Source organism: Oncorhynchus keta, chromosome 17, assembly GCF_023373465.1.
Source record: "Oncorhynchus keta strain PuntledgeMale-10-30-2019 chromosome 17, Oket_V2, whole genome shotgun sequence".
Classification (NCBI taxonomy): domain Eukaryota; kingdom Metazoa; phylum Chordata; class Actinopteri; order Salmoniformes; family Salmonidae; genus Oncorhynchus; species Oncorhynchus keta.
In genome coordinates, this window is record NC_068437.1 from 37,956,857 (window position 1) to 37,980,588 (window position 23,732).

At 39.8% G+C, this 23,732-nt stretch overlaps 1 protein-coding gene across 1 annotated transcript in view; it reads right to left on the reverse strand.

Annotated features, from left to right (window-relative positions):
• LOC118380946 (diphosphoinositol polyphosphate phosphohydrolase 3-beta-like) overlaps positions 1-23,732 on the reverse strand; it is a 41,397-nt gene that overhangs the window by 10,283 nt on the left and 7,382 nt on the right. Inside the window, exons 2-4 of the mRNA XM_052465996.1 lie at positions 17,851-17,961; positions 1,349-1,393; positions 764-851 (exon numbers count right to left, since the gene is read on the reverse strand). Of these exons, the coding sequence (XP_052321956.1) occupies positions 764-851; positions 1,349-1,393; positions 17,851-17,961 (244 nt within the window). The remainder of the gene's footprint in view (positions 1-763; positions 852-1,348; positions 1,394-17,850; positions 17,962-23,732) is intronic.

Genomic DNA, 23,732 nt, shown 5'->3' on the forward strand with positions numbered 1-23,732 from the left:
TCATAATATTAAAGTGTTACATTTCTTTCCCCTATTAATAACGTTGGACAAATTACATAAATGCATTCTAATTTTACTTATTTAAAGAATTCATTTTTTGATACAACATGAGTACTATGCATGAACCCCCCCAAAGAGCCACTTGAATTTACAAACTCCAAGCAGTATTCGTGCTTTTGTCTTTTCATGATACAAATTCTCTTCAAAGGGAAACGTACATGAACCTGACTTTGATACACTCTCTATGAATGGAATTAGAAAATATCATCTGATGATTTTCGTTAAGTACCTCATTTCACGGCCCTGACTGCTTAGGAGATCAAAACCTTTTTGTTTTATGAGGCACAAATGTGTTTGTGTGTGTTCCAATGTTTTGATGTCAACATTATTATTATTATTATAACATCACAGACTCGGAGAGTGAAAAGGGCCCGGGGTGTGAGAGAGACGTAGTTGCGTAGGTGTATTAAGAAAAGGTTGTTTGTCTAAATTTCTCAGAAGTTCCCAGTTTCCCACCAATTGTGTCAGAGAGGAAATGCTTCGACAAAAGACGTGCATAAAGGTCTACAAAGATGTGAGAAAATAGTGTTCCCTAACCAGATGTCTTCATGTACAGTAGAAGTTCCCTAACCAGATGTCTTCATGTACAGTAGAAGTTCCCTAACCAGTTTTCTTCATGTACAGTAGAAGTTCCCTAACCAGATGTCTTCATGTACAGTAGAAGTTCCCTAACCAGATGTCTTCATGTACAGTGGAAGCCTACCGATGTTGACAGAATCCTCCCAGTCCTCCATGGCCTCTGTCACAGTCAGGACATAGACGTATGTCCTGTGTTTCCTGTCCTGGTTGTGCTACAGGGACAGACAAACAGCTTCATATCATAATAAACCCTTTATACAGTGTTTCTGTATTGCATGCAGGGCGTAACATTTTTGTGGTGTGTTGTGTGGTAATTTCAGCTGGGACACCATTTTTTGAGGTCCCGGCTGAAACCGACCCCATACCAGTAAATGTTAATTTACATCAACAAATAACCTTGAATTCATTTAATTTGTCTTTCTTATCAAAAGTAACAAATAAATACATTTACTCAATAAAATACATTTTCTAAATCTGTACTCTTAATGGTTTGTTCCCTAAATATAATTTATGCGGCAACCCCACTGCAGTTCCCACGTGGGGTCGCGACCATGACTTTGAATATCACTGGTCTAAGGTATGAGGAAGTAGGGCTTAATAATAATGTTGTAATGAGAGAAATGTTTTGACATGTGTTGCATGATATGTAATATACAGTGCTATGCTACAGTGTGCTATGACATGATGATTGACAGTTTGTGAGGCTTACCTCAAAAACCCCCAGTAGCCTGCCAAGTTTCCCCTTTACACCAGCCTGGACAGTGACATAGACAGATTAGAACAAAAGACAGTCAAGCTACTGTATAAACACCAGTATAAAATCAATACATTCCCACATCCTACATTACAAGACAGAATCACTTTTAAAAGTTGTTGCAGCCAATATCATGTAGAGTTCTACTCTTCTGTTAAATCAACATCAGCAAGACAATTATTTTCAGAAAACAGAATCAAATTCTACTAAATGTAAATGTAGCAGATGGAGATCTGTGAAACTGATTCCTCAGCCTGAAGTGTCCCCACGTGCGCTGCTTGATAGCTAGCTAGTACGACTTGGTAAGACACTTCAGGTGGGAAGTCACGTGCGTTGCTTGATAGCTAGCTAGTACGACTTGGTAAGACACTTCAGGAGGGAAGTCACGTGCGCTGCTTGATAGCTAGCTAGTACGACTTGGTAAGACACTTCAGGAGGGAAGTCACGTGCGCTGCTTGATAGCTAGCTAGTACGACTTGGTAAGACACTTCAGGAGGGAAGTCACGTGCGTTGCTTGATAGCTAGCTAGTACGACTTGGTAAGACACTTCAGGAGGGAAGTCACCTGCGCTGCTTGATAGCTAGCTAGTACGACTTGGTAAGACACTTCAGGAGGGAAGTCACGTGTGTTTGCAAGGCAGAGGTCCTGAGTTCGAACCTTGGTATGAGCTGAATCAGGGGGAAGTGGTACTCGCTAAGCAAGGGGCGTGACATGTTTTACATAAACAAATAGCCTACATTTATTTAATTGATGATAGGATAACTAACACATCACAGATTATAACAACTAAAAATGAATCCATGTATTGTGGTATTCACAAGCAAGGAATGTGCTCTTAAATAACGTGCTTGTTTGGTAAGGCAGATATGTTTTACCTTAAACAATGCAACAGGTTTGACAGTACCCTACCCTCACCCGCTGCAAAAGCCAGATGGGAACATCGACTGACTGTGGGATATTTTCATGCCGAGACAGAATTCCAGCAGACTATCCAAAGGGGAATACCATGTCTCTGCTCCCATAAAACTTAGTCTCAGCATTGCCCATGATGAGGACTGCATGTACAGTGTATTCGGAATAGTGTTCAGACCCCTTGACTTTTTCCACATTTTGTTATGTTACAGCCTTATTCTAAAATTAATTAAATTGTTTTTTCTCCTCATCAATCTACACACAATACCCCATAATGACAAAGCAAAAACAGCTTTTTAGATGTTTTTAAATGTTTGCAAATGTATTAAAAATAAAAACTGAAATATTACATTTACATAAGTATTCATACCCTTTACTCAGTACTTTGTTGAAGCACCTCTGGCAGCGATTACAGCCTCGAGTCTTCTTGGTTGTGATGCTAAAAGCTTGGTAGACCTGTTTTTGGAGAATTTCTCCCCTTCTCCGCAGATCCTCTCAAGCTCTGTCAGGTTGGATGGGGAGCGTCGCTGCACAGCTATTTTCAGGTCTCTCCAGAGATGTTAGAATGGGTCCAAGTCCGGGCTCTGGCTGCATTGTCTTGGCTGTGTGCTTAGGGTCATTGTCCTGTTGGAAGGTGAACCTTCACCACACTCTGAGGTCCTGAGCGCACTCTGTACTTTGCTTCATTTATCTTTCCCTCGCTCCTGACTAGTCTCCCAGTCCCTGCCACTGAAAAACATCCCCACAGCATGATGCTGCCACCACATTGGGATGGTGTCAGGTTTCCTCCAGACGTGACGCTTGGCATTCAGGCCAAAGAGTTCAATCTTGGTTTCATCAGACCAGAGAGTCTTGTTTCTCATGGTCTGAGAGTCCTTTCAGGTGCCTCTTGGCAAACTCCAAGTGGGCTGTCATGTGCCTTTTACTGAGGAGTGGCTTCTGTCTGGCCACTCTACCATAAAGGCCTGATTGGCGGAGTGCTGCAGAGAAGGTTGTCCTTCTGGAAGGTTCTCCCATCTCCACAGGGGAACTCTGGAGCTCGGGTTCTTGGTCACCTCCCTAACCAAGGCCCTTCTCCCCCGATTGCTGAGTTTGGCCGTGCGGCCAGCTCTAGGAAGAGTCTTAGTGGTTCCAAACTTCTTTAGTTTAAGAATGATGGAGGCCATGCACGGTCAACTGTGGGACCATATGTAGACAGGTGTGTGCCTTTCCAAATCATGTACAATCAATTGAATTTACCACAGATGGACTGCAATAAAGTTGTAGAAACACCTCAAAGATGATCAATGGAAACAGGATGCACCTGAGCTCAATTTCGAGTCTCATAGCAAAGGGTCTGAATACTTCAGTAAATATATGTTTGTTTTTTAAAATATAAATTTGCAAACATTTCTGAAAACCTGTTTTCTTTTTGTCATTATGGGGTATTGTGTGTAGATTGATGAGGAAAATGTTTTATTTTATCAATTTTAGAATAAGGCTTAAAGTAACAAAATGTGGAAAAAGTCAAAAGGTCTGAATACTTTCTGAATGCACTGTATACCCACTGATTGGGATTTGGCCCATCTCAAGAGAAGATCCCCAGGAGGACCTATGCCATCCTAGCATGCCTCATCGACTGAAGCGCTCAGCAGTTTAGTCAGCAATATAAAAACAAGGCCAAGAACTCCTGCTAATGATCATAGCTATAAATGTTAGCCTGGTTCCAGATCAGTTTGTGCTGTCTTACCAAATACACTTCTGTCATTGTCATTTATCATGCCAAACAATGACACACCAGGGATGGAATTGGCAAGCTAACACAAACAGATTGGTGACCAGGCTAATATATAAGCCTAATGTTGCTTGTCAAACCATTTGTGGTAAAAAGCAGGCAACATGAAATGGCTGCTGGGAAGCCGTGGAGCCATTTCACAACTCATCATACTGTTCATGTGGATATCATACTGTCCACTGTGGGAGAAATTGGTTATGTGGGAGAGATTATATACATGATTTGGTAACACAAGAGAAAGATACACATATGGGTTCATTTCCTGTTCTGGTAAAGTGCATTGTCTGTTGTGTGGGGCAGGAAGCGGATGGAGGCCGTGGGGGTATGGGATAGCTGAGAAACACTCCTAGACCAGCTGGGCATACAAAGATCAAAGGGATAGAAAAAGGAGGGGGTCAGCCAAATGACCAACTGATGGATTAGACATCAATCACAGGGCAGCTGGACACTGAAGCTGGAGGAGATGAAAGACACATGCAGAGGGACACATGGAGTTAATTACAGGGTCTAAAACACAGGCCACAGGAAGAGGGACGTATATTATCTTTAGGTCAAAACAAGGGTCTTGTCATCATTATCTGGCCGAAAGCAGATGTGGGCGTTACTGGGCTGAACAAGCAGGACGCACAGATTGGGATGTAACTCTATTTGCATTGGGGGATGAACTGATGATGTATGCATGGATATAAAAGGAAGAGCGAGAGCTCTGGAGGGTGTGGGTCTCGCGGGGCGCTCCGGCTTATGATACTGCTGTATTAAAAGTCTATATTGACTTTCACAAAGTTCTTGGTTGTGTCATATTTCAACCGATTTGCCACTACAGACTTGGCGAGATTTTTCCAGGAGTGACGAGAGACCGGGGCGTTTCTGGCTGACGGTGGGGTCTTTTGAAGGATCTGGCAAACACGGGTGGCCAACTAACTATAGCAAGGTAAGCAAAGAACTTGCTGTAGTTATAATGTTTGCATAGATTGTTTCGGAGATCCTGTCCCAGTAGGGGGAACGTCAAGTAGGTCTCTCTCTCTCAAATTTCCTAAAACACTATAGAAACGAAAGAACTTTTTGAAATTCAATGAATTTGCATGTGTGTGTGTAGGCTTGGAAATTGTATAAACAAATATGAATGTGCATGCATGTTTAGTGAATAAATAAGTGGGGGCTGTGAACTTCGCTGGTGTCGGGTGCGTGATTCGGACGGCCCCCCTTGCTGAGTCATTCGCAGGGGACTGTTGTGTAAGCTGACTGGTGCGAGTGTTTAGCGCTCTCTGGCTGAGTGGTTGGAATCAGGCACAGGGCTACAGCCGTCTGCTTATATGTTTAGAAAATAAATAAGTAGTGAGATAGATAAAATATTCATGGCTACCGCTTCAAGGAAAAGGTCTGTACGGATGATTATTTAGAAAATAAATACACATGGCTACCGCTTTGAAATGAAGGCCTGTACGGGTGAATATTTAAAACACAGAAAGAACGCTGGCCTGATTGTGCCACGTTCAACTGAAAAAGGAAATCCTGCGAATATAAAACGCTCCGTCTAGCTAAACGGGGGTTTATAAATCAGTAGGTCGCGCCACGATATTGCTCTAATGTAGAATAAAGATCAATACGGGGTGGATGAATAGGATATGAAGACAAGCTGATCCGATTAGACAGTAGTCTCGTCATGTCGTAAAAATCCTATAGGATAATACCAGCTTATGTTGAGGAAGTGTATTAAGCTAGGGGATAAACTATAGGTCGTTTTTAGGTAAAAACGAAGGGTATGTGTGAAAAATCCTATAGGATAATACCAGCTTATGTTGAGGAAGTGAATTAAGTTAGGTAATAAACTGTTTTGTTTTTAGGTAAAAACAAAAATGATTGAATGAATGCTGTAATATAATTCTTTGTGATGAATGAGCAGATTAGAAAGAAGAGGAAGAACAGGCTGTGTGTCTGTGACCAACTGGGAATGCGCAGGCCTCTCTGACAGTTAACTAAGTGTAATTTGAGAAAGAGAGCGCATTTAACTCTCACTGGGAAGAGGAACGAAATCGATAAATATTGGGCAAGATAAGTTATACATAAGCATAAAACATTGACTGGATAATGAGTTAAAAGACAATTGTAAAAATTGCAATAGGTGTTAAAAAGAGATAAGAAAGTGCATTACATTATAAATAAGCTGAATTAGAAGGACAATTATATGAAATAGGATTTAATACACTGAATAAAGTTAAAATAATAGTATAAGCAAAGATAAAAACACAGTGATATTTGAGGTGCTGTACTAGAATAAGACATTAAGGCTTCTGTAATATTCAGTAATACAGTTGTGGACATTATAGAATAGGTTTTACTAGGGGTATTAAGTGATGTGACTAATAAATTATTATTTGAGAAAGTAGGGTAGATCTGCCTTGGAAAATAGTCAATAAAGTGTATAATGCGATGGGAGTGTTTAGGGGAAATAAATAGTGGCATGGAAACAAACGGACTGTTTCTCCCTGGAATATAGAGATAGCGAAATGTGATAAAGCCATAGAGACGCTGAAAGACGCGAACGTTAATTAAGCTTAACTTACCAGCGTTTTAATGTTAATTAACATTCTATCATCAGAAATGCATTACGATGGGGGAAGTGTAAGAAGTTGTAGAGCAGGGTTAACTAGTGTGGGGAAAATTAGTGTAAGATGACACTGAAATGCCGATATACAGGAATTTACACCCGTTTCAAAAGAACAACTGATCGTTCTAAGGTTAGTACGCATGGAGTTTTCACCAAGCGGTGTATAGTCTCTGATTGATCAAAAAGTGGTTCATAGAGAGTACAGTTTATATGTGATGAAATACGTACTAGATCACGTTTTACCTAACTTCTAGTAAGGTACCGATGTAATTTGCAAATAGCCCCACTTGGAGTCGTTTTGTATTAAAATGGCGGTTTCAATGGTGATTGAATGCGTGGAGAAGTTGTTATTGGCGTTAAAATGCGGAGAATAAACGTATATGAAGGATTGCAGAACGTGGTGAAGGTGGTTGGAGGAAGAGCAAATTGTAGTGTATGGGTGTTTTCAATTTCTAAGGGTAGCATACAGATGGCCGAGCAGTGAGGAATTGTGCATTCGGTGCATGGCCGTTCTTAGTTGGTGGAGCTTCTGTCGCATGCTTGGGAAAAGTGAGGGGATGTTAGTATGTGTGGTACTGTTGGCTTGCTGATTTAGAGGGTGGCATGGTGAATGTTGACGAAATGTACATTTCTTTTCCAGAGAAAAGGGGTTACATTTTCAATGGTTTTTTCTATTCAGTTTCGGATTGGGTATGCAGAAGGATGGAAATGTTTGTGGTTAAGTTGTTTCTAAAGAAAGAAGAGTGAAAACATTATAATGGTGTCAAATGCCCTGAACCCTAAGAATTTCCCGTGAAGACTGATCAACTTCACTAGAAATTGTTGGAACAGGTGGGATTTAATTATAAAATGATTGAGAAACACCAGTCTCTATTCAAAGTGTACTATCACTTTGAAATTCCATTATTTCCTTGGGAAAAAGATGAAGAGTTGTAATCTTGAATTGACTAGTTATTCAAATAGGTTTATTTATATTTAACATGGGGTTATAGGAGAAAATATCAGTTCCCTGGGGTTATGGTCTTTGGGTAAATACAAAATGTGCTTTGTTCATTCTACATATAAAATGGAAATATATGTAAACAAGGGATAACAGTTACTCCAAATAGGTTATTGGAGTGGGGGTTTCTGCAAGGGTTATGTTGATAACTACATAATCTGTAGCTCATCTGAGAGATTGCCAGTAGAATAAGGGAGTTATCATGGAATGTGATTATCACCACAACAAGTGTGTGTGGAACTCAAACCCACCCTACTGGCTGAATAGTGAAGGGCAACTGTGTCTGATGACCTGTGAACTGTATCTGGAATGATATGTGTCTGGGAGAAGAAAGACTAAAGGGGATTGGGGTAATGACCTTTTATTACCAGGCTACTCATGACAGAAAAACAGAGGCAAAAGGGCACATGGTAAAATAGATATTACTGGTACTAAAAGTTTTTAGTACAATGTTAATTATTAAAGGGATGATGAACTAAATTGAGTAGGTACAATTTGAGTTAAAGTAAACACTAAGGACTGTTATCCTGAATATTGGATTGGACCATTTATAAACAACATTTAGTTTTGAATATAGGACTGTTTTAAATTTACTAAGCCTAGGAAAACTCTGGAAACTAATCCTGAGACAGGTTGATTGACATAACTTGCAGAATATTAGATTATTTTATTTTACAATATCATTGTAATTGGAGTGATACATTGGAATGACATAAGTAATTGAATAAAAAGTATAGTCTGTTGTGTGATAACACCCAAGGATGAAGAAGACATTACAAATAGTGGTAATTTATTGCAAATATGCAGTTATTTACTTTACTATTTTTCTTGTTTGGTCAATTTATTTTTGTTTTGAGGAAAATAAGAGTCTGAGGGGAGACTGATATAAATTGACTAAAAATGATTTGAGAATGTTTAAGTACGTATCAAACCATGAAAGGAAATTAGGAGTAGTGACTTATGTGTTATGGGTTAGAAAAACTGTAACTACTTTGGGGATTCATATGAAGTTTATGATAACAAGGGGGGTGTTATTTCTAGAAACAATGTATATTGATAGACAAGATAATTCACAGAAAAGGAAGGACAGTTGGTCTTGTAAGGGTATAGGGACAATTCTAAAAATAAATAGAACATTACACATACCTAGATTATGGTAAAAGTAATAAGTAGTGGCATTTTGAAGAAGCTTAGGACTTAGTTTGGTTAGGATTGGATATTCTTCCAACTAGAAAACACCTGACTGATTACATGCAATTCTTACAGCAGTTGCTGTAGGGACCTTAATTTGGCTATCATTATGAATATATTTGTGGCAAGAGGCCAGGTATTTGAGACAGAATGTTTACATAGGACTGTTATTTAAGAAAGTCTGTTGTCAGGAAATAACCCATGTGTTAGTGTGTATGTCCCCAGGAAAAAAACAGCACATAAAGACGCCAGATGGAAGGGCATGGGCTGAATTCTGGAGACTGAGTGTACGTCAAGATACACCAGGCTGGGGATATACTTCTTACAGCACCTGCAGTGGTAAAGATCGTCATGTCTCTCTTTGATGGGTGCATATGTTTCACAAGAAGTAAGGTCCAGCTGAATAATGGGTGAGCTTGAAAACACCATGACAGAGGACATGAAACAAAACAAGAGAAAGAGAGAGAGAGACTAGATTCCACTGTAGACATACTGGGTTGAGTTTGGGGGTTATTTGTTTTATTTGATAATGTATCATGTGAATAAGGATAGATGTTATGGTAGTTGTACTCTAAACCACATGTTGAAGGCTCGATGTGGAAGCCCATTCAGTGTTGAATTACTTCAAGAAGAAATAATGCTGATTAAGGTTATGCACATGCTTATCAGTTGAAATAGAGCAGATGGGGAACTAAGTAAAAAATGACATGATTTGGGAACACCTCTCAGAACCTGCGGCCGAAAGGGGAAGACTGGATAAAAGCACGAGGAAACTAATTAGGGCCTCTATTTTTGTGGAGTCCAGCAGAAAAGTATCCTGAAGGCATAGAGTCAGGGAAGAGAGAGAGGGAATTGTCATGGTCTCAGATTTAATTATTTACTAATATAGTCATGCATAACACATAACATTGTCAATACTGTTATGTTTTGTCTTTTGTTTTCCAAGTCTTCTGTTTAGGAAACCAGATGGAGAAGGGTTTGCCAGCTTCAGCTGGAATGTCAGTTTGTGTGATGAGTGATGGAAGTAAGAGAATGTATGGTGTAATCGTAGAACAGAGGCCATAGGTCTTTAAGTATGAATGCCCCACAGAAAGAAGGCAGAAACCTGAACCAGGACGAGAGGTTCCACATCGGATAATCCAAGGGGACCAGAAGGACCTCTCCCAGTGATACCAGGAGATCCAGTCTACGTTCGAGTATTCCGAAGGAAGTGGGATCAGCCGAGGAGGGAAGGACCTTACGAGGTGGCAACAGCCACAATCACGGCCGTCCAAGTGAAAGGAAGCAAGACGTGGTATCATCTAAACCACTGCACCCGAGTCCCGACGGAGAGAAGGACACAACCATACAGAGATGGGGACACAGAGGATGCTGATTCACCAGGCAGGACCCCGGAGGGAGCAGGAGCAGCGGAATCGATCAAAGTGCAGGGGAGGAATCAAGAAAATGGCAGACCAGATACAACGAGTACATCAGCTAACACACTCAGAAGAAGCATCAGGGGAAAATAGACTGAAAAGTAAAGAGACAAACATGTCTGCTACTCCTCCACGTCTTGCTCTGGCCCCCCAATGGTGGAACAAACTCCCTCACGACGCCAGGACAGCGGAGTCAATCACCACCTTCCGGAGACACCTGAAACCCCACCTCTTTAAGGAATACCTAGGATAGGATAAGTAATCCTTCTCACCCCCCTAAAAGATTTAGATGCACTATTGTAAAGTGGCTGTTCCACTGGATGTCATAAGGTGAATGCACCAATTTGTAAGTCGCTCTGGACAAGAGTGTCTGCTAAATGACTTAAATGTAAATGTAAATGTCCTGATGATATACTGTTGGGGCAGACCTCTTTGACAGAAGCCCTCTACAGTGGGACCCCGAGGTATCGCCTAAAGAATGGGAACATCTCTTCCCTGACGCATTCCCAGATGGAAGCCCAGTTCGGCCTGAGGAGAGAACAACAGGCGAAGAGAGTGGAGGAGAAACCTTATCAGGAACAACAAGTGAAGAAAGCGGAGGAGAAGCATTATACATTATAGCAGAAGGAGAAATCGTGCAAGGAAAAACAGAAATTCACCAGAATGAAAGAGATGGGATTTCCCCACAATTGACTTTTCAGCTCTTACCTGATCTCCATAATGAACCATTGGAATTAGGACCACGAAAGAACAGTGACAATGACAGAGTAAGAGCAACCGAGGACAATACGAAGATGATGCACGCACTCACAATCAAGATAAATTATAAAAGCAGGAAGAGAGGAGAGGAACCTGTCGAACGAGGTAAAAATACAGGACCTGTTGATAGGTTTAAATTTCATGTTCCCCCACAACTTCTAACAGAACCAGAGGAACAGAGAACAGGTTCTGTATGGAAGAAGAAACCTGTACCGGAGGAGTCACTCTGTGGATGGACGCGTCATATAACAAAGGGAGAAGCTGTTTCGGACCCCAAAGGATATGACCTAACACTAACCAAATATGTGGAAGGCTGGGAGTTTATCATGAATAAGACAACACCAGCAGAAAGTGAATAATTTTAAATTGAAATAGCAAGAACAGGACTGAGTGAAGGAAACAGTTACGAATATGTTCAATTGGGTCCTATGCCAGCACCTGAACAAAAACAGCTGGTGACAATCAAAGTAATGACAACAATGGTGGCGGCTGCTGTAACGATCACAGCAACTACCACTGAGATGACACTAACTGCTCTTACCAAGCAGACCACGGCAATCACAAAGACACCTGACACATCAGAGCCAAAAGGATTCTTTAATGAGATTTGGAATTCTTTTTCAAACTCAAATGATCCACCTCATGACAAGAACATTGCCAAGATGACAGATATAGATGTATCAGACTCAGAATCGTTCAATGACACCACACAGGAAGAAGAGGTGAAAAACGAATGGTACTAATGGGCTAAGTATACGGCAAACAGGCACAGAATGGACATTTGTATATTGTGTAGTAAATCACCTTTGTCTGATCTTTTGACAGTACCTGAACCTGCATCATTTGAAGAAATGTGTAAAATATAAAATGTTCAATGTTCAGAGAAAATACTACATTCCTTTGTGTGACATAGAATGTAGGATTGCTCGAGGGAGAACTAGAGGCAGGACTGTGTTGAACAACATTGGGTTGGGTGACAAGGATTGTGCTGCTTATAACATTAAAACTGAATTAAATGGACCTCAATTAGACAGAAGTACTGGGATTAACGGAATATAATAATGTTTTTACAGCCACAACACCGAAGGTATTGATGTAGGAAACACCACTGTAGAATGTGATACTATTTGGGTACTAGAGACTGCAGGGGTGCGTAGAAATAAAGATAAAGGGGGGGGGGGGGGTTCCAAAATTGGAACCCTAGTCCCCTTCTGGTTATGTGGGATAAATTGGTTATGTGGGAGAGATTATATACATGATTTCGTAACACAAGAGAAAGATACACATATGGGTTCATTTCCTGTTCTGGTAAAGTGCATTGTCTGTTGTGTGGGGCAGGAAGCGGATGGAGGCCGTGGGGGTATGGGATAGCTGAGAAACACTCCTAGACCAGCTGGGCATACAAAGATCAAAGGGATAGAAAAAGGAGGGGGTCAGCCAAATGACCAACTGATGGATTAGACATCAATCACAGGGCAGCTGGACACTGAAGCTGGAGGAGATGAAAGACACATGCAGAGGGACACATGGAGTTAATTACAGGGTCTAAAACACAGGCCACAGGAAGAGGGACGTATATTATCTTTAGGTCAAAACAAGGGTCTTGTCATCATTATCTGGCCGAAAGCAGATGTGGGCGTTACTGGGCTGAACAAGCAGGATGCACAGATTGGGATGTAACTGTATTTGCATTGGGGGATGAACTGATGATGTATGCATGGATATAAAAGGAAGAGCGAGAGCTCTGGAGGGTGTGTGTTCCGCGGATCGCCCCGGCTTATGATACTGGTGTATTAAAAGTCTATATTGATATTCACAAAGTTCTTGGTTGTGTCATATTTGAACCGATTGGCCACTACACCACTAGGACAGTGGTTCTCAAACTCTTTCACTCGGGGACTCCCTTCCATTATTGGGAAACAAAATCAATGGGCAAATAAAAACATTAGCCGACATGGGTTAGATGATCTAGACATTTCTGACAAGTTATAAATAATTATCTGAAGTCTGCAATGACAAGAGGAAAACTGATGATGCACTACCCAATTTGTGCATTCACCTATTACAACTTCCAAGAGTAGGTTGAAAGCCTGAATGAGTTCCCCCTCCCCTTCCCCACAGTTTGAGAAGCACTGCACTAGGATATAAAGGTTTGTGATATATGCATGAGAAAAAATATTAAAAGATTATTGTACCCGGCCGCTGACTGTATTGGGAGAGCCTTGCAACATTCCAGGACTGGAGCCCACGGCTCTGTTCACATGATCCTGGGAGAGAGACTTTCAGGTTTAAGTTCCTGCATCTCTCCTAGGTCTGCCTGGCTGGGGCCAGGTTACCAGGACCACATGGTCATATGACAAACACAAGCCCCTACCAACACACTTCAGCTCTATGATGGGATAATCCCAATATGTTTTTTTTTTACATTATAAAACTGATGTATGTGATAAAATCGAAATAATCTGACACTCATGCACATATTAAACCTCAATTAAACTTCCATTACGTGGTTCTTTGGAGGGGATGTGTTGAACTTGACAGAAGGGTATTACAGTGGGATGACCATTTGAGTTATGAGCTTCTAACAGCCTGTGTTGGGGAGCGACTCATTTAACCCTATTCAGGGAGGAGGAAGACGTGGGTAACTGGACACTGCCTCTAAATGTCACCGCTCAACTCCTCACAGCTGTCAACACGACTCCCTGTGGCAGAACACGGCAGAACATCCACTCCAGTCCAAACTAAAAGTGAACAAGTTGTCACTTCTTTCCTTAAACCAGGGATCATCAACTAGATTCAGCCACAGGACAATTTTTTCTTGAGTGGATGGTCGGGGAGTCGGAACATAATAAACAAATATTTGTAGACTGCAAATTGATTGCAAGCCCAAACAGATATAATTTGTGACAAAAAACATAATAATTTCAAACCTTGCTTACATTTGTATACAATCATGTGTCCCGATTATGCATGAAAATACTTGGGAACAGTTGGAAAACTTTTTTACAGTCTTATGTCCACATTTTTATGAAGATGTATATATATATATATCCTCTTTTTCAGCGAGCCCCACAGATATGGATACTTTTTTGTCTGGTATATAATTACCTAGATTATCAGATAGCCAGGTACAGGACCTGGACTGTACTATAACAGAAGAGGAGGTTAGAGTCACCATCTCACTGTACCTATGAAAGCAGGGAAACCACCTGGTCTGAATGGAATTTTTGTAGAATACTATAAAAAGTATATTGACATTATTGTACCTGTATTGACAGTGGTTTACCAAGAGGCATTTAAAAATGGCTCCCTTCCGGACACCTTTAATGAGGCTTTGATATCACTGATTCCTACGAAGGATAGAGATACTACAGAACCAGGGAATTTTAGAGCTATCAGCCTCCTTAATGTGGATTGCAAGATTCTTACTAAGACCCTTGCGATACGCTTAGAGAAGGCACTACCTAATATTATACATAGTGACCAAGTAGGATTTAAGAACAGGACCTGAACTGATAATATGAGGAAGCACTTACATCTCATGTGGTTAAACCGCTCAAATATAGTACCTACCACTGCTGTCTCTTTAGATGCTGAGAAGGTATTTGATAGGGTAGAGTGGGCTTTTCTCTTTTTTCTCCCTGGTTTTGGACCTGACTTTTGTAAATGTATAGGAGTCCTCTATTCCAATCCTAAAGCAACAGTATTTACGAATGGAATTATGTCTCCTTTTTTTCTGTCTTTCTAGAGGCAAAAGGCAGAAGAGGCACTCACTCTAATTACTTAAAAATCATACAATATGATTTTCTGGATTTTTGTTTTAGATTCCGTCTCTCACAGTTGAACTGTACCTATGATAAAAAATTACAGACCCCTACATGCCTTGTAAGTAGGAAAACCTGCAAAATCGGCAGTGTATCAAATAATTGTTCTCTCCACTGTATATACACACAGTACCAGTCAAAAGACACACTTTCTCATTCAAGGGTTTTTCTTTATTTTTAATATTTTCTACATTGTAAAATAATAGGAGACATCAAAACTATGAAATAACAAATACGGAATCATGTAGTAACCCAAAAATGTGTCAAACAAATTAAAATAGAGTTTATATTTGAGATTCTTCAAAGTAGCCAACCTTTGCCTCGATGACAGCTTTGCACACTCTTGGCATTCTCTCAACCAGCTTCATGAGGAATGCTTTTCCAACAGTCTTGAAGGAGTTCCCACATATGCTGAGCACTTGTTGGATGCTTTTCCGTCACTCTGCGGTCTAACTCATCCCAAACCATCTCAATTGGTTTGAGGTCGGGTGATTGTGAAGGCCAGGTCATCTGATGCAGCACTCCATCGCTCTCCTTCTTGGTCAAATAGCCATTACACAGCCTGAAGGCATGTTGGGTCATTGTCATGTCGAAAATCACATGATAGCACCACTAAGCCCAAACCAGATGGGATGGCATATTGCTGCAGAATGCTGGTTAAGTGTGCCTTGAATTCTAAATAAATCACTGACAGTGTCAACAGCAAAGCACCCCCACACAGTCACACCTCCTCATCTACGCTTCACGGTGGGAACTACAAATGCAGCGATCATCCGTTCACCTACTTCGTCTCACAAAGACACGGTGGTTGGACTTTTTTATTTTTTATTTGGAGTCATCAGACCAAAGGACAGATTTCCACCGGTCTAATATCCATTGCTCGTGTTTCTTGGCTCAAGCAAGTCTCTTCTTATTATTGGTGTCCTTTAGTAGTGGTTTCTTTGCAGCAATTCGAGGCCTGATTCACACTGTCCCATCTAAACAGTTGATGTTTGGATGTGTCTGTTACTTGAACTCTATCAAGCATTTATTTGGGCTGCAATCTGAGGCTGGTAACTCTAATGAAATTATCCTCTGCAGTAGAGGTAACTCTGGGTCTTCCTTTTCTGTGGCGGTCCTCATGAGAGCCAGTTTCATCATAGAGCTTGATGGTTTTTGCGACGGCACTTGAAAAAACTGTCAAAGTTCTTGAAATGTTCTGGATTGACTGACCTTCACGTCTTAAAGTAATGATGGACTGTCATTGCGCTTTGCATTTTTGAGCTGTTCTTGCCATAATATAGACTTGGTCTTTCACCAAATAGGGCTATCTTCTGTATACCACCCCTACCTTGTCACAACACAACTGATTGGCTCAAATGCATTAATCTTTTGCATGTAGGGGGCAGTATTTTCGATTTGGCTAAAAACCTTACCCATTTGAAACTGCCTATTTCTCAGCCCCAGAAAATAGAATATGCATATAATTGTCAGATTGGATAGAAAACACTCTAAAGTTTCCAAAACTGTACAAATATTGTCTGTGAGTATAACAGAACTGATATTGCAGGAGAAAGCCTGAGGAAAATCCAATCAGGAAGTGCCTCTTATTTTGAAACCTTTCTGTTCCTATGCATGCCTATCCTCCATTTAAAGGGATATCAACCAGACTCCTTTTTCTATGGCTTCCCTACGGTGTCAACAGTCTTTAGACATAGTTTCAGGCTTTTATTTTGAAAAATTAGCGTGAAGGATCACATTGCGTAAGTTGATAGGTGGGGGCTCTCAGAGCGAGTTTTGCGCAACTGAGTAAAGCGGCCAATGTTTCTCCCGCTGTTATTGAAAAAGCTACACACTCGGTTGATATATTATCGAATATATATTTTAAAAACAACCTGAGGATTGATTCTAAAAAACGTTTGACATGTTTCTGTGGACATTATGGATATTATTTGGAATATAGGTCTGTGTTGTCGTGACCGCTCTTTCCTGTGGATTTCTGAACATAATGCGACAAACATACGTTGGTATTTTGGGTATAAAAATAATCTTTATGGAACAAAAGGAACATTTGTTGTGTAACTGGGAGTCTCGTGAGTGAAAACATCTGAAGATCAAAGGTAAACAATTTTTTTGATTGCTTTTCTGATTTTCGTGACCTAGCTTAGTGTACATAATGTAATGTTATCTATAAACGTACACAAACGCTTGGATTGCTTTCGCTGTAAAGCATAATTTCAAAATCTGAAACGACAGGTGGATTAACAAATGACTAAACTGTGTTTTGCAATATTGCACTTGTGATTTCATGAATATGAATATTTTTTCGTAATATTATTTGACTGTGGCGCTATGCTATTCAGCGGTTGCTGATGACAATTATCCCGATACCGGAATGGGTAGCGTCAAGAAGTTTTGGAGGAAAGAAATTCCACAAATTAACTTTTAACAACAAGGCACACCTGTTAATTGAAATGTATTACAGGTGACTACCTCACAAAGCTGGTTGAGAGAATGCCAAGAGTGTGCAAAGCTGTAATTAAGGCAAAGGGTGGCTTCTTTGAAGAATCTGAAATATATTTTGATTTGGTTAATGTTTTTTTGGTTACTACATGATTCCATATGTGTTATTTCATAGTTTTGATGTCTTCACTAATATTCTTGTAAAAAATAAAGAAAACCCCTTGAATGAGGAGACGTGTGCAAACTTTTGACTGGTATTTAATAATATTTAATTACAAAAATTGCTGAGAAAACTTGGAGGGGTAAATAAGAACAGGTGCCAGCTGTGGAACCCTGCACTAAACCATTAGCTAAACTGGATGTCTGTGCAGTGTACATCATGCTCAATCTAGAACATTTTGAAACTATATCGCCACTTCAAATCTATAAGTGCTACTAATTTAGGTGCTACTAAGGAAACGGTCTCTCTAACTTGGTGCATTACAGATAGATGATTAGGATAATAACATTTCTATGGGGGGGTTCTCACCTCTTCGTACACCTCTCTGACTGCTGCTCCACACGGCTCCTCCTCAGGCTCCATCCCTCCTCCTGGTACAATCCACTGGTCCGGGTGCCGACTGCTGCTCACCAGCAACACCTGGAATGGGTCAAAATAAACCAATGATACTCAAATAGTGGTTTGTGGGAAGAAAGCCTCTAGTTTCTTGTCCAGGCAGATACTTAACTACACAACCTCTCAGTTCAACAAAAGATGCATGAATTGAGGCATACATTTGATGTGGGGGAGTTTAAACATATTCAGCAGGATATTCAATTGAGGAGTACAGTGAAATTTGGATAGAAAATGCTTCTTTATTATCCTATATTAACCTACACATTGATCAGCAGTACAGCCTTCATCTGGGTATCTGCCCATTGACATAAAGTATATTGTACGTCTGACACCAGCAGCCGCACCTGCCAGGGTGAGGTGGGTCTGTGACAGGAAAAGCTGCCATTGGAAGAACCCCCAGCTCATCTCTGTGCCAATCACATGGTCACCCAGGTCAGGTTTATAAACATGGGGCAATTCCACGGTAACGGAATTATTACTCAGATTTTTCACTTTAAAATGTATGCAAAACAAAAACCATTGATATCAAAACAAACCAACTCTATTCACTAGGTCTACTTTGAATACATTTACTGGAATATATGCAGATGCAAAGTTTGGTAAGAGATTTATGTAAAATCTCCCTCCCTTTTTTATGCGACCACATTTTCAAAAACTCTTAAATATCTGCTCTGAATTAGGATAAAAAAATGTCTGCAGAAATAATAGGGTGTCAGCTATGATATGACAACTTGAGTTTGAAAAATATATATTTGAGTTATTGAACAACAGTAAATTAAGTGGATTTACACCCCATAACATAATTACATCATGGGTCCCTGATCTGTACTACACAGAAATGACGAATTATGGATATGAATGTCCTTCTCTTCAGATGTTTCGTGAATAGGTACACCAAGGTAGAAATAAATAAATATTATCCTTTGCATATGGGTATTATTCTACACAATAGCTATTATTCTAATGAGCTCGGCCCCCAAACTAGACAAAATCTGAACCAATCATAGATGTCTATGTTTCACAAGTTTGGACATTACAGTACAGCACAGTAGAGTACAATATAGTAACTATTTTACTGTACTGAACAATACTCTACTCTTCTTTACTTTTCTGTACTGTAATGTACTCTACTGTGCTTCACTGTACTCTACTGTCCAAATTTGTGAAACATACGTCTGTGATTGGTTGAGATTTGGTCCGGTCACCAATCAGGGACGTCTATGTTTGGGCCAAATCAAGGCCAGTACGGACCAAAACTCAATCTCTGTGGACGTGGATGTTGAAATCAAGGCCGACCCAAAAAATGTCCTCTGTGGATGTTAAAATCAAGGCCAGGATGGACTGACCATATTTCATCTACTTTTTAAATGTCCTCTGTGGATGTTAAAATCAAGGCAAGGATGGACTGACCATATTTCATCTACTTTTTAAATGTCCTATGTGGATGTTAAAATCAAGGCAAGGATGGACTGACCATATTTAATCTACTTTTTAAATGTCCATGGGTGTCTGGTGTCGGTCAGTGGTTGCGGATGCTGTTTACAGTAAATGGAAAAAGATGGGGCTCATGGGTAGGTGTTAGTAAGATATAGGTAACATTAACTAGAGAGAAAGAGACAGAAAGAGAAAGAAAACAGTTATGAGCTGAACATAACATGTATGCCAGTGGATTGGAGGACATTAGCATGTGACCCAGCTGTGGTATGTGACCACTATAATTTCCCATTGTAGCCTATTCAATTGCAGTAATTCCATTACATTTTTGTATTTTATTTTATACTAGAACATATTCTCAATTACAGCAACAAACTGGGGAATAGTTACAGGGGCGAGGAGGGGGGATGAATGAGCCAATTGGAAGCTGGGGATGATTAGGTGGCCATGATGGCGTAAGGGACAGATTTCTAAATGTAGCCAGGACACCAGGGTTAACACCCCTACTCTTACTCGAGTGCCATGGGATCTTTAGTGACCACAGAGAGTCAAGACACCCGTTTTCCGAAAAACAGGGAGGCAGTGATTGGGAAAATGTCCCCAATCACTGCCTTGGGGCATTGGGATACTATTATAATCAACAATCTGATACCGATTTGGTAACAGAATTGCGAATTTGAATCACTTAATAATTCATAAAAATAATTCATAGCCTGCGGCTATGGAACCCTGACCTATTCACCGGACGTGCTACCTGTCCCAGACCTGCTGTTTTCAACTCTCTAGAGACAGCAGGAGCGGTAGAGAATTTCTGAATGATCGGCTATGAAAAGCTGAACTGTTACACCCTCGACAACCAGTGTGATTATTATTATTTGACCATGCCGGTAATTTATGAACATTTGAACATCTTGGCCATGTTCTGTTATAATTTCCACCTGCCACAGCCAGAAGAGGACTGGCCACCCCTCATAGCCTGGTTCCTCTCTATGTTTCTTCCTAGGTTTTGGCCTTTCTAGGGAGTTTTTCCTAGCCACCGTGCTTCTACACCTGCATTGCTTGCTGTTTGGGGTTTTAGGCTGGGTTTCTGTACAGCACTTTGAGATATCAGCTGATGTAAGATGGGCTATATAAATACATTTGATTTGATAAACAAAAATGTATATTAGTAAAAATACTAACTAATTGGTAGGTCTACCTTAGAAAATATCTTAAAGATGTGAGGTTTCCGTAATGGAATTACAAGGCAATGTTTCTAAAATTTAAAGAAGGCAACTAAAGAAAAAATAAATAATAATGTTGATATTAGTGGGTAGGGTTCTTTATTTCAACATTATTGTGTTTTGATGTATTCCTAATACCTTTTGAGACTTTTTTCTGGTAGATATTTTCCAAGATCTATTTTCCATCTGTTTGACCAGAAATCAAATCCATTACATATGCCTAATTTTTAAGATGGAAAATTGTTAAAAATGCATCTATGCCCTTCATATCCCCAAAATAAAGACTCTTAGCTTTAATTTGACCCCAAATTTGATATGGTCCTATGAATTTCACATGTTGGTGCTCATGTGTCCTTTTACATGGAAATGGCCCATGGCGTTTAACCAGATTTTGCAAAGGGAGGGTATATTTCTGGACACTTTCAGTTTACCAGTAAACTATCAGAATGTTGGCATCTTTCAAGGATTTTATGTTGTTATCTGTCACATTTAGTGGCACTTTTGGGTACTTCAGATTCTCACATGTAAAATATGTGAAATAATAAAATAAAATGATTTTAAAATAAAAACTGAATGACAAAGCTGTAAAAGATTATCCTAAATATAAGCAATACATTTTGAGAATACCATTGGTGTTTAATTTGAGGGTTTCAGCATTGCGTCAAACTGGTGGAAGTTGTGAAAAAAGTCAATAGTTGGAAGAGTTGCACAGTTAATTGAAAATAATGCCACTGTTGATTAGATGCTTTTTTCATTCATTAAGCTATTTTCTCTTGAACCATTTGGTCTATCTACTAGAAAGTCATAGACAGTGAATTCTATTTATGATTTTTTTCTTCTTCAGTTATTCAAGTATAAATTACCAAAGTTAGGGTATATTGACATAGATTTTCAGTAAATGACCAAAATGGCCCAGGTACCTGGGCTCTGAGGTACCAGTGGCAGAAGCATCCTCAGAGGACCCTGTTCAACAGGTTTCTATTTTGACAGAGAGGTGACGGTAAAACCATAGACATAATCAGGGAAGTGTTCTGTGCATGTTTGTCCTTTTCAGCGATCCCCAAGGTTAGTTAGTAAAGTATCAACTTGTCTTGTGTTGCTATACTTCCAAGTCTCGTTCAGCTCTCAGAACAAACATGAGAAAGACAGAATTCAGCCTACAACAAAATAGGAGTTGACAGTTATCAAGTTAAAAAAGGGGCTGCCTTTACAATCAATGTCTGCATTGTGACAAAGACTTATAACCTTAAATGAACAATCCATTCATCAGTTCATTGTTGATACAGTCCCAAAATATTTTGCATGTCAGCAATTACGTTTTTCAAGATTTTGGACTTTCAAAAAGCAAATTGTAACTTGCCACATCATGATGATGATGTGTCTTGCATTATATGATGCAATTTGCATCATCATCATCATGTGGAAAGTTACAATTTGCTTTGACATGCAAAACATTTGAAATAAATACCAAAATATAGTTTGAGTGGATTATTCCTTTAAGGGAAACATACCAACAAGTCTATGTTTAAAAACTGACCAGAGACAAGCAAAGGGAGAGAGACAGGGTACCCCTCTGGTGCCTCAGTCCCATGACCTTCAACCCCATCTGGCATCACACTGACTCACATAAGAGGGCCACGTGTGGATGCCTCCCAGATCCCACCAGGTCGTTCCAGCTCAAAAAGCACAAGAAAGAGAATTTTGACACCCACCATCTCAGATTGTTCTGAAATTGTTTCTGTAGTTAGTAACAGATACGATTAGCATTCCTTAAACGTTATTTTGTTGAAATATAATTTCATCTCTGAGAAATTAAGTTCATTGATTGCACCCAAATTGACAATTTTAATTGATAGGATTCAAATAATATTAAATAAATATAGTACTCAACATCTGATTTCTTCCTACCAGTGAGTAAGATGTGAGGAATCCAAAAACATGGGGAATCAAAGCCAACCACAGACAGCCACACTATTTGATCCATTTTGCTTGTCTCTTGTGTTTATTAAATAGATCACAACATTTCCTTTGCAACTTGGGGTAGAAAAACAATAAATTCGGCTCATTAATAAAATACATTGTGTGGTCATCCTCACAGTTCAAGCCAGTCTCCTCCATGAAAGCAATTCAGTTTGTCCTTCTCTCTGCAAACTAATGCTTCAGCCCAACTCTCCTTGAATAGTCCACCAAGTGGCTGCTCTCTGCAATTCCCATATCAATACTTTTCTTACAAGCCCAAAACTTTGTTAGAGAAATGGGCTAGGGACAAAAATGTTGTGACAATCCTAATAAATAATGAATTGCACAGCAGTCTTACCCAACACAACTCAATACTATTACAATTGCAAAACTGTAGTGTGTGATTGGGACTTTTACCATTGAAGACCATTAGAGACAATAACATTGAAACCATTAGAGAACTGCTGTAGCCTAATAGTTTGGTTGTTCACCAGGAAGAGTGTAACAGTAACTACTAATCCAGACCTTTTTTAAAGGGAATAAACTACACACAAAGGTGCCTTGTCCTAGACACAAATTAAGAGTAAAAGAAGGACAAACTGATTTGCTTTCATGGAGGACTGGCTTGAACTGTGAGGATGACAACACAATGTATTTTCATCACAAGACAAATCTATTGGTTGTCTACCCAAAGTTGCAAAGGAAATGTTATGATCTATTTAATAAAACACAAGAGACCAGAATAAATGATGAGTGTGACAGTATAGCTGGACCAGCAGCATCTAGTGGTAAACCAGATTCACAGGGAATACATGACATAGTATGGAGAAGTAAAAGTCCAAGTCACAGCTTCATACTATTTGTCAAACACAAAGAAATGATACTAGCGGTTAACAGTATTGGGCCAGTAATTGGCTATTGATAACTTTACACAGTTTAACATGACCTCGTAATTTCTATCCCTAGATAACCTTAAAATAACCCTCAATTCGAATTACAAGAAGCTATCAGGTGACCAAAATAGACCCAGTGAATTTTGGACAGATGATTGTGAATTAGCAAACTATAAAATTACAACCTAAAGGATCATAAGGAGTTGCTGTTTATAGGCCGGGATTATTGAAATAAATACTTATCGTGCAACAGGATGTGTGACACTACCTTTTAGAATTGGCCACA